Raw genomic sequence first — 11,728 nt, forward strand, 5'->3', positions numbered from 1 at the left:
GTGCACTCCACACGGGCACCAAAGTTCCATTTAATAATTAATTAATTAATCGAGAGAAATAAAGGAACAGCCGTCTCGGTCGCATCGTCGTAAACCGACACGCGGGCCCATCGTAACTGACCCCAGCACGGCTCATTCCCGCCCCGCACGTGCGCGGGCAGCCTTATCTTTCGAGCCCGAGAGGGATCCTCTGCGGCCGGCGACACCGTAGGTGCTCCTCGCCGTTGCTCAGAATCAGAGTGGAGATTTGTGCTATTACTCCTCCCGTCATTTTTACTCTGTATATTAGAATTCTCTGAAGTCAAACTTCATAAAATTTGATCATATTTATATGAAAAATTATCAACATCTGCCATGCTAAAGTTATACAATACTATGAAACTTTAAGTCATGACACATCTTTTCATATTGATTTCAGATTGTGAATATTGATATTTTTTTTATAAAATTGATCAAATTTTACGAGGCTTGACTTCAGTCAAATCTTATATGCGAACTAAAAAGGCCCGGAGGGAGGGAGTACAAACAAATCGGAAGCTGATTCTTTGCTCAGTCAGATGTATGATCTACACGTCCTGAATGATGCGTTGTCATACGGTTCTAGTAGACTATAGCAAGTTGAGGTGCAACCGCAGAAGATCCCGCGGCAACCGCTGCCCAGCTGTACCCGATGGCACCTTCGTGAATAACCGCGAGCTACGTGCCTTCTCTCCGTGCCCGGAAAACCACACGCCGTTAAGCCCCGCCGGTGCCTCCTTTATTACACACTCCGGCGACGCTGTGAGTTCGTATCCGTAACGCCCCCCTCCTTCCACTCTCTTGCCAAGAAGCGCGAGGCAGAGAGAGAGAGAGAGAGAGCGAGCGAGTCATCAGCGAGAGCAACCGCACGGAGGGAGATGAAGGCGGAGAAGGCAGCGGTGGCCGCGGCCGCCGTCGGGGGCGACGAGTGGCGGTGCCGGAAGCACCCCGCGGCGAGATCCGGCGGCGGGGTGTGCCCGTACTGCCTCCGCGACCGGCTGCTGCGGCTCTGCCCCAACTGCGCGCGCGTGCGGCCCTGCCCCTGCACCTGCGCCTCCCCGTCCTCCTCCTCCTCGGCGTCCGGCGACGCCGTCGGCCGGGTGCACAGCCTCATCGAGCGGGAGCACCGGGTGGCGCGCTCGCGCTCCGTCGCCGCGTCCTCCTCCGCCGCGATGGCCTCCGTCGCCGCGGCCGCCTCCGCCTCCGGGAGGCGAAAGGCGAGGGTCTGGGGGTGGGCGCCGTTCTGGAGGTCCTCTGCCAAGGACGGGAGCGCGGCGGAGGAGGAGGACGAGGAGGAGAGGCTGGGGCTGGCGAGGTCCAGCTCGGTCTCGGCGACGGCCGTGGAGGCCAAGGCGGTGGCGGCCAAGGCGGCGGCGACCAAGGCGCGGTGGGGGTGGCACTTCCCGAGCCCCATGAAGGCGTTCCGGCACCGGAGGTCGTCGGCGAGCATGCCGGAGCGGGGGTGAGATTCCTCGCCACCAGTGGGGGATCTGTCTCTTGCTTTCCTTTTAGGAAGTGGTTATAATATAATCAATTAACTATATGGGGGTTCTTCTTTTCCACTTTTGTGGCTCGCGTGCTAATGTGATATGATGTTTAAGCTAGATTAAAAACTGAAAGCCTGTGATCTGGGCGCAATGCGCTCAATTACCCTCTGGGCGGCGTCATTTCCTCCCTGCTTTTGTTGTCCCTCGGTGTCGTGTCTGTACACTTGCTGCTCCACCGTGTAGTACCATCAAATTGGACATTTTAAGCTCCCCGATTTGATCTGCGCTACCTTCTTTCCAGCACCATTTGTGAATCTGCAATTTCGTTGCATTGCATCCTTGATTGTCTTTTTTTTCGGTATTCAGGATAAAAATTAGAAAACCCAGGCCTGTGAGACAGTTAAACACGATGGTACTACCAGCACGACATCGATCAGCAGTTAAGCAGCACGACGGCACCACTATCATTAGCGTCGATCGAAAGGTGAAAAGCACCGGTGCGGCGGCGTTCATTGCTCCATTTATCTAGAGCTTTTCATGTTGTGTACTAGGCGATTAGTACGTGACGGGATAGCAGCTTGTGTGTCGTACACACTGGTCTAGTCGTGCTGCTTTTGGTGGAGCAGGTTCAGGACTAGGAATAGGGCGGCTCGAGCGCAGTGTCCTCGTCTCGCCGACATGTGGGCCCGTGCAGCACACGCTCGCCTACGTTGCAAGTGGTGAAGGAGAGGGCCCTTCGCTCAGTACTGCCTGGTCTAGTGCACTGGCCCTGTCGCCCGCCCGCCGCTGCCTCGACGGCAAACGCAGCGCATTGAGCAGTGAGCTCTCTTCTTCACGTTGTGGTCTAGTACAGGTTCACCGCGGTCTGTTGTTTCAACTCCCGTCGAAATGATTTCGAGCTCACTATTTGCGCCGATGAGGTAATCATTGCCCAGCAGTTCAAGCTTTGTTCGTGGAATCTTTCGGAGATGTTCATAGACCAAAAATTAAATCATTATACAGGATAGATGCTGTAGAGATAAAATGCAGGGAGGAGAAAGTTGGTTTCGGTGAGTCAGCATCTGAGCTGTTCATCGATCTTTTGCCAAACCAAAAACAAGAGAAGAACTGTCAGCAATCAGTAGGTTGCGAGCGAGAGTGGCACATTCGTCGCGAGCGTCCGGGGACGCGAACCCTCTGGTGGCTCGACGCGGCCGGTAGGCGCCACGTCCTCGTCGCCCCGAGTGTGGACGCCCGACGGAAGCGCGTCGATGGCGACGAGCCTTCCCCCCTGTGCGCCCCCGTTGGACTCTTGCCCGCGAGCTGTGCCACCCGCTGGCCGCTACGGCGGAGAGCGTCGCGTCACGCGGCTGCTTTACTATCCACAGTTTCACTGATGCCGGGCATTCCGGTGAGGCGTTACACGCGTGCTGCTCCTGTGGTTCAGAATCAATCAGATCCCCGTGCTAACGTTCAGGTTATAGATTTTGTTTGGAATGTGCGGGAAATGCCAGCGTGAGGCACTGTTGGCCTGGCCCAAAACCTGGCCCCCTCCAAGCATAATCGTGTCGTGTGAACAAAACGTGCAGGTGGTAGTACAGTCCATTAAGCTGGCCCTAGCGTAGATGTCTACTATAGCAGGCAGACGCATCGAGCGACCATGGCTGGCCGCAGCCGTTGTCTGGTCCTGGATCGCTGCCTCGAAGCGAAATGGACCGATGCAGCTTTTGTCCATGAGTACTCTACATTACATGGCGATCGATTTTTCATTTTATCAGACGACTCATCCAACCGAGGGAGGAAAAAGAGAAAGGCAGGGACAATTCATTCTGACACCAGCATGATATTGGCTTGCTCGTCAAGGCTGCAGTACGGCAAAAGCCCACGCCGCTGTCCGATTCCATCGTCCGTCCGCCTCCACTCGAAAACGAGGCCCTACGACGAACCACGGGCCACAGAGAGAGGTCTAGAGCGCAGTCCATGTTCCAGATTATAATTAGAAGACGGTGACACCCTCTTTTTTCCTCTGTTATAATAGTACAAGTGCAGCTCACCTGTCCACTGTGGGCGATTATCTCAGCTGGGACTTTACAGGTCAAAGCAGTGGGGTTCATGATCATGAATAGAATAAGGGCTCAAAAGATCAGTGATTTACTTGCTGTGTGTTTCGGTAAAAAAAAGGTCCTACGGCTGGTTACCATGCTAGAGCATTCCCCTTGTTGGCCAAATGAGGCTTCTCCTTTCAGACGAAAAGTGTGTTTCTTCATGGTTCCTACTTCAAAGCAGCTCATAGCTAGTACATGCCATTGGAGCAGAATTTGCCCTTCTTTAGTCTGTACAACCACTGTGTTCAACATTTAAAAACGGGCTCTGCTACAAATTGCAATTCATATCTGCTTTCAGTATGTTGCACTATGGACCAAATAGATTTATTTCCTTTTACACACCTGGATTTGCAATTAGGTGATTATATACATGTATTGTTACCAAAACGGCGCACAAACTTGAATGGAAATTTTTGAAATGGTAACACCAACATAGTGTGCCCCATTCACACCGTGGACTGATGATCAGTCTTCCTAGGTTCAATTCCTGTTGTACTTGCTCTTATGTTTCATCTAGGTGTCTCTATGCCTTCCTGGTGGCTGACTATCGTGGAGAGCTTGATGATCAACGCTCATTTATCGCATTTAGCTTGTCACAGATTTTCTGACGGCGCAATCGCCCAAAAACTTCCTTTTCCGTTGTTCTATCAGGTACACATACTTGATTACACGATATGTTGTTCTCTTTCCTTGCAAGAAACATATATTTCTCTTTATTCTTAGTTGTGGTTTATGCTGAAAAGGAACTATTACCACCATGCTTGTGACAAGTCAAAGAGTAAATAACCAGATGACCGATGGAAATAGCAAACATGTATCTCTTTCTAGCACAAGTGCGAGGGCACATGACAGGTTCCATTGCGGAGTTACAGAAGAACAAAATACATGCCGAATCGCCATCAGAGACGCTACTGAACAAGTTCGGGAATAAACATGCTGTACCTATTGATCAATGGGGCTCCCATTCCCTCAAATGTCGTGCCCTGAAAACCATAAGTACACAACGTCAACAGCGTGATACGAAAAACACTCTCTGAGGCGCACATGCTACCAATATAAGCAGGCCAGAAATGCATTGAAACAAACAATTAGGCATCTGAGTTCAGCTGAATTGCATTTACCATTTTGAAGAATGCTCTATGCCAAGGCCATTGCAGGTAAGTATCATTCCCTTAAATCTTGAAAGGTACTCCTAAAATACAGGAAAATATAGCAAACTTAAACAGAAAGCACATATAATAAGAATCAGAAAACTAGTAAAGAAGAGCTCTTACACGTGCAGTATATTGATTGACCTCGTAACAGCCAGAAAAGTCGTACTCAAGCCGTGTAACTGGATCACTTAAAACTGGAAAGACAATACAGTGCATTAGGTAAAAGAAGTTTTCAGAATTGTGTATAGTGAAGTGTGACCCTGCCACCATTCTTATCGGTACAAAATAGAGGGACAAAAGGTATCATCGGTGCCTAAAATAACAGACTTGAACAGTACTTTTGTAAGCCTCGTTGATCTCCTGAAATTTAGCTGTGACATCATCCTCGCCCTTATGCTTGTCGGGGTGCCACTTCTGGAGATGAGACACCACTTACAGTGAGTTGATCTATAATTTTGTTTGGGTAGACAATACATGGTAGTGGTTCGCAGAAGAGAAGCAGGGCATAAGATTTACCAGCGCTAATCTTCTATAACTCAGTTTGATGTTGTCGTCAGATGCATCGTAATCGACCTCCAGAACTTTGTAATAGTCCTGTCATCACAGATGAACTCTATGAAATGATATAAATGATAAGATGGATTAAATGGACAGGTCAGTATAACTATGCAAGAAAGTATACTGCGACCATTTCCCTATACATGAATGGCATGATAGTCCATAGGACCACATCACACTCGAGTTGTAGATGGTAATGCATATTCAGGGTATGCATAAGATGGTCTACAGCATAGCAACAGAGATCGGCAAGGGGTGCTCATATCACAGTCCACGACCGATCCAAAAGTTCAAATATTTGGATACAAAATCCCATAGTAGGTGGCACTTGCAAATGATAAACATATTTGGCCGAAGCAGCAGAGTTTTCCAGAAAACTAGTTTCTGCAACTCAATGCAAAATTCTTCAAGCAGCCAAGCAAGCAAGTCGATTAGGCACATAGACACCACAAATGCATCGATCAGCTTTCTAACAAAAATAGGACTAATTTAGGTAGGCAAGGTGAACCTAAACAGGGATGTTGCCTTACGCATACCAAACATGGATGAGCAACATACAATAGTTGGAATTTGACCAATCGCTCACCACAGATCAGTATGCCTAAATTTAACTACCATACATAGTCTACAGCACAGCAACAAGGGTCGACAAGGAGTGCTCATATCACAGTCCACAGTCGATCCAAAAGTTTGAGTGTTTGGATACAAATCTCCCATGGTAGGTGGCACTTGCAAACGATAATATATTCAGCCGAAGCAGCAGAGTTTTCCATAAACCTACTTTCTGTAAGTAGATAAAAACTCCTTCAACCACTCAAACAAGCAAATCGATTAGGCAATAGATGCATCGATCAGCTTGGACTAATTTAGGTAAACAATGTTTAGATAAACATGGGTGCTGCCTTACACATATCACAAATGGATGAGCAACAAGATAAACACTTGGAATTTGACCAATCGCCCGCCATAGATCAGTACGCCTAAATGTAACTACTAACCAAACAGTACACTGCTCCTCCCCCCAGCGAGGCCAAAGCAAACCAGTACTACTATACTCATTCCAGTAATAATCATAAACCAACAGGAGCTACAGATCCATGAACCGAAGTTCCCCCAAGCTAAAACCTTAAGATACTCGATCTCTCTCTGTTGAAGATGGCAAGAACAACGACCGGAGATTATCTTACGGGTTGCGGCTGCTCACCTTGTGGAGAGGCTCCTCGATTGCTCCGTCCATGCAGCGTAACAACTCATCACCCCCGGCCTCTCTGTGCCCCGCCCGTCGGTACACGTCCCGCCGCGCGCGTTGGGGGCTCCGGATTCGGGAGACCTGTCCAAGGGGGGGAGGGGATGATCGCGAGGGCGGGGGTGGGTGTGGGATCGGAGGGTGTTCTTCTTCTCCCCTCTCCTCTCCTCTTTTTTATTCTCCGCTGTTTATTTTTAAGAAACCCGTGGTGGATAAAGAGGGGCAGGCGGTGACGTGGATCACGGTGTCCTTTCGTGTCGCGGAGCGTCCCCGATTGCATTTTGTCGCCGATGCAGGCCTGGGCTTTTGCCTCGTTGCGTGTGTGGCTCGCCGCTGCAGACTTGGGCCTTTTGTATGCCATCAATGTATTCCTGGGAAAATTCTCTTTCTTTCCTGATAATTTAATTTTAGAAATCCTGATGATCAAATACTATGTATTATCCTTCAGATTACAGCAATTCTTCCCCTGTTATCAAAAAAGGAAAGAAAGCAGCAGTTTTCCCTCTGGTGACGTTTGAGGCCAGCAACGAGGCATGATAAATGTAACGAACGACACAACACTGACAAATAGAATGCGGCTGGAACTTACAGGATGAGGTTTACACTTGACTCTGCAGAGTCACAGCCTACAAGGTATATCTGACTATCTGAGAGGGAACATTCTATTCCCCAGCCAATAGGTCAGCCTTGAAAGACAATTTTGATGAGTATACATATATATATCCTAAGAAAGGTGCAAGCCTATACCAACAAGTAAAAAAGTTTCTGGCGAAACAGGCGTGTAGGGTGTGTCAATTCAAGTATTCAACTGCACCTCAGCATGTTCAAGATCTTCAGAGTTGGAAACGATGGTGTCCCAAATATCATTTACGGGTGAATCATCACATCAAACGGCCAGCATATTGTGCTCTAGGGTATTTTTGTTGCAGCTGGGGCCACTGCACGAAGAACTGATCGGCCATCCGTAGCTTGTACAACAGTAAACCACTTAACGAAAGCTTCTTCACTCTTGCGATACTTTCAATGTAGAAAATGGAGGACCATCCCAGACCAAGCACCTGCAAGAATATAACAATTAAGTACTCGATAGAAAATTTTAAGCATTGCATTGACTTATTATTTAGGGCAAAAAAACAGTGTTATCATTGGGTTTATAGCAAACACAGATTTATAACAGTATTGATACCCTACTGTCCTAGTTTTCGTTCTATGATAAACAAAAAGGTACTACAAATGCTGTGGTGCTTCAAACATAAATCTTGTACTGAGCTATATACTCCCTCCTTCCCTAAATATTTGTCTTTCTAGAGATTTCAACAAGTGACTACATACGGAGCAAAATGAGCGAATCTACACTCTAAAATATGTCTATATACATCCGCATGTGATAGTCCATTTGAAATCTCTAAAAGGACAAATATTTAGGAACGGAGGGAGTAGAACATAGGATGTAAAGTTACCTTCAGAAGAAAAGCTGAAGCACATAGAGGGATGCATGTCCCGGGACCATTGCAAAATATCTACAAGGGTGTTACAAGCAATTAGTATAATATAACTGCACTCATATGGCGTAATGGGTGCTAATAAGTTTGAAGAATGCACACCACTTGTGGTCTGATTCTTATTATTAGCCACATAGCATGCAAAGTAGCACGCAGTGTTGTTGCGATGGAGGTAATGTAGGATTGGCCCACTTCACGGCTACGATATATCTGCATGAACTGGGCGTTCTCGATGATCATTTCTCTATCACCCTAAAAAGGCATCATTGGTGTCATAAGCAAAACTAGAATTACTTGCAAATAATATCGTAATTTTATATAGCAAGGTAACTGACCTCCACATGAATCAATGACTTCTCATAGACTTGCAAATAATATCGTAATTTTATATAGCAAGGCAACTGACCTCCACATGAATCAATGACTTCTCATAGACCTGTGCCTTTGGAAGGCTCATGTTATCAGTAAGTGCAGCCACATAGTACCTAGGCGTAAAGCGATCCTTCTGAAGCTCAGATACAATATTCATCATCTCTGCAGTATGCCCTCCTGCGGAAGGGACATGAAAATTAATAGGTGAATGTAATGATATATTCTGCTGTGGGCAGTTATGATTACATAATGACAACCTAATAGTTTCTTGGTGAATACGTAACTGATATTTCTAGTTGTGCTTATGTAAGTACACTGTGATCAAATGTATTGACAGGAAAATAACAACATTTGGACACATAATTGGGCTCTCAGAACGAATACACACCTGCTTAGTCCTAAATGATTATTTATACAATAAATGTCATATTTGCACTAGAACCAGACATGGACCGGTGCAAACTATGGAGAGACAAAAGCTGGAATGAAATGTATCCATGGTGAGGTGGTAGTGATACCAGCACATTGGCAACAAGCCAACAACAGCATCATTTGCAAGTGAAGTGGGAGGAGGTAGAATGTTTAGCTTGCAAACCTCAGTACAATATCGAGTCCAGATAGAAGAAAAAGGAAAAGGCAATCTACAACATGTGGAGAACATAAGCTGGTGCTTTATAAAGCTACAAGTGATTTCTTAACTCTGAGTTCTCTTCAACTCCGAAGTATTTTAATACAATACAAATAGTTGAAGTTAATTTTACAAAAGAAAAAAGGCAGATTGTGGGAGTGTGTGTGACTTGAATTATTGATTTGGCCATGCAGATACAGAATTGGATCTGCCACATTAGAATTCACAACCAAGGGTGTCTCCGCATCCAACCAACATGCAAGTACCCTACCTATGAAGGATAGCTGGTTCACTTGAGGAGAATATCTTCTATGATCATACCGCAATCATGTCATCCATGAACAGGCTCCATACGATCCCCTAGAGTAGAAATGGAATAAGTCACGTGGCATGGTCCAATTCTCTATTTATTCCACTCACCTTTTTATTATAGTATATGGAAATGCATTCATTTTCTTTGCATCGATTGTGATCCGCAATACTGTCGGAGTAAAAGAAGGGATCTAAGGAAGAATTATTATGTATTGAACCGGGAAAAAGCCTCTGTAACGGTTGGTCGGTAGTAAAAATTCATAGCAAAACCGGTAGCAACTTGTACTAGAAAACAATGAGTACACTCCCAGTTGTCTAAATAAATACTGTGCAATATACAAGCTAATTGGGAAAAAAAACTAGGTATCTTGTTTCTTAAAGATGGTTTGATCTGTGTATGAATCACCCGTATGGCATGGGAAATATAGACTGAATTTTATCCTAGGTCAAAGATTGCAATGTGTTATCCCTAAAATTTCCGTCAAGGTTACAAATTAGTAGCACAGGAGTTGCTTACAAAGCCAGAAACACCATTGAGCAATAAGAAATCTAGACGCCCGCAAAACAACTGCACAAATGTTAGGAGAGTAATTGTCGATCATGGTAACAATTCCCGTTGGAATTTACTATCCTGTCATCTCGGTGCAACTCAAGGCATCGCTTTGGACACTGTTCTCTGTAGTAAAATTGACAATTTCAGTTTGAAGGCCATGATGTACTCACCAGACCCGAGGACGATGAGACACCGCAGCCCGGAGGCACGAGACCTCGACGGCGGTAGGCCGCTGCGGCAAAGCACGTAGGCGACGCGGACGGCGAGAACGGATACGAGTACTGGAATAGCACAACACGCTGCCGCGAAGGCGTCGAACCCCATCTCCAGAAGCGGTGGAGATGGGGTATGAGATCTGCGTGTGCGTGGTGCCGATCAACAGCAGCGCAGAGCTGGTGGCGGTGAGGGCGCTAGATCCCCAGTCTCACCGGCAACCGCGCGTGGCGTCGGGGCAGGGGAGGGGACTGTGATGGGGATGCTCGCCGGCCGTCTCCCGATGGCGGCGTCGGCCGAGGGAGCACAGGTCTTTCTTTTTCAGTGGTGCCGAGGGAGCACGAGGCGGCCGCGGGGGAGAGGCCGTCGTATTGTGGGCCAGCCCATACCTGGCCAAACGGACCGGCCCGTCCCATCGTAATCATGCCTGGCCCGGCACGGCCCGCCAGGGCACGATTACTATACGGGATCGTGCCATGCCGGCCCGCGTGCTGCGCCCCAGGCCCAGGCACGGCCCAGTTAGTAAACGGGCCGGCACGTTGGCCCGTTTAGCATGATGGGCCGCATATTTTTAACCTATTATTTGACGCACCGAGCGTTTTTTAGTCTATTTTTACATGTTGGGCTATATATAGATGTAGAAAAATAAAAAAAACTTAATCGGGCCGTGCCGTGCCGGCCCGCGTGCCCAGCCTCTAGGCCCAGGCACGGCCCAGGACGTGCCGCGTGCCGGGCCCGGCCCGTTTAGCCCGTGTCGTGCCTGGCCCAAGGCGGGCCGTGCCGGCGTGCTCACGGGCCGGCCCGAAAAAACTAGCCCATTTGGCCAGCTATAGGCCAGCCCAGTTAGAGATGCCGCAAAAACGTGTGCCTAAAAAACAGTTTACTGGATTCTAAAAAGAAACTCAAATGATAAGTGTCACACGTGTAGCATGAAGCAATTGAAACGTCTCAATTAGAGCAACTCTAACGGGTCAACCCAAACGGATACGCGTTTTGTCCGTTTTTTATCCGTTTGGATCGGCCGCCCGGCGTCCGCCCAGTTTTGCATTTGGGTCGGCAGTGCGTCCAACGCGCCGACCCATTTCATGTCCGCACTCAACTCTTAAAAAAAAGGCTCGCGGTCATCATGATCTCCACCTTCATGATCTTCACCCCGGCCATCATGCTCGTGAGAGCCACTTCTTTCGCCTTGGTCTTGGCGTTGGCGGCTTCGATATCTAGCATCTTGACCTGCTTCTCCGCCTCTAACTTGAACATCTTGGCTTGCTTCTCCGCATTCATCTCAAGCCTCCTCCTTTGGATCTCCATGAAAGCGTCCATTTGCTCCGCCTTGAAACGTCGGCGCTCCTCCTTTCTTGAGTCTTACTTGTTCATCATGCCCTCCACGCTTGCGATCAAGGCGTTGGATGCTGCATCCCGCTTGTCCTCCTTCTTGGAGTTGGTCTTCCCCCGCGGCTGTGCCGGCTCTCCCTCCCCAACCTCCTCCACGGCTTGCTTCCCCCACGCGACTTGAGGGCGGCATATTGCGCCTTGAACTTCTCCTTGTCCTTGATGACCCGAAAGCAATGGGAGAGATTGAAGCACTTGCCATTGTGTTGAAC

At 47.9% G+C, this 11,728-nt stretch overlaps 3 protein-coding genes across 3 annotated transcripts; 1 reads left to right on the forward strand and 2 right to left on the reverse strand.

Annotated features, from left to right (window-relative positions):
* The first annotated feature begins 721 nt into the window (after positions 1 to 721).
* LOC125512369 (uncharacterized) lies at positions 722 to 1,794 on the forward strand. Its single transcript, XM_048677462.2, has one exon. The coding sequence runs from the start codon at positions 897 to 899 to the stop codon at positions 1,482 to 1,484; it is 588 nt and encodes a 195-aa protein (XP_048533419.1). The 5' UTR covers positions 722 to 896; the 3' UTR covers positions 1,485 to 1,794.
* Positions 1,795 to 4,389: 2,595 nt separating this feature from the next.
* On the reverse strand, positions 4,390 to 6,750 carry LOC125514191 (uncharacterized). The gene is made up of 6 exons (XM_048679473.2): positions 6,506 to 6,750; positions 5,260 to 5,337; positions 5,082 to 5,157; positions 4,864 to 4,937; positions 4,711 to 4,781; positions 4,390 to 4,572 (listed from the first exon to the last, which is right to left on the reverse strand). The coding sequence occupies exons 1-6, from the start codon at positions 6,536 to 6,538 to the stop codon at positions 4,539 to 4,541; spliced, it is 366 nt and encodes a 121-aa protein (XP_048535430.1). The 5' UTR covers positions 6,539 to 6,750; the 3' UTR covers positions 4,390 to 4,538.
* A 334-nt stretch (positions 6,751 to 7,084) lies between these two features.
* Positions 7,085 to 10,487, reverse strand: LOC125514190 (UDP-N-acetylglucosamine transferase subunit ALG14-like protein). Its single transcript, XM_048679472.2, has 5 exons — positions 10,085 to 10,487; positions 8,456 to 8,598; positions 8,152 to 8,301; positions 8,008 to 8,067; positions 7,085 to 7,605 (listed from the first exon to the last, which is right to left on the reverse strand). Exons 1-5 carry the CDS (start codon positions 10,236 to 10,238, stop codon positions 7,429 to 7,431), a joined length of 684 nt encoding a protein of 227 aa, XP_048535429.1. The 5' UTR covers positions 10,239 to 10,487; the 3' UTR covers positions 7,085 to 7,428.
* Positions 10,488 to 11,728: the final 1,241 nt, after the last annotated feature.

This window comes from Triticum urartu, chromosome 6A (genome assembly GCF_056163025.1).
Source record: "Triticum urartu cultivar PI428250 chromosome 6A, HENAU_Tu73, whole genome shotgun sequence".
Lineage (NCBI taxonomy): Eukaryota > Viridiplantae > Streptophyta > Magnoliopsida > Poales > Poaceae > Triticum > Triticum urartu.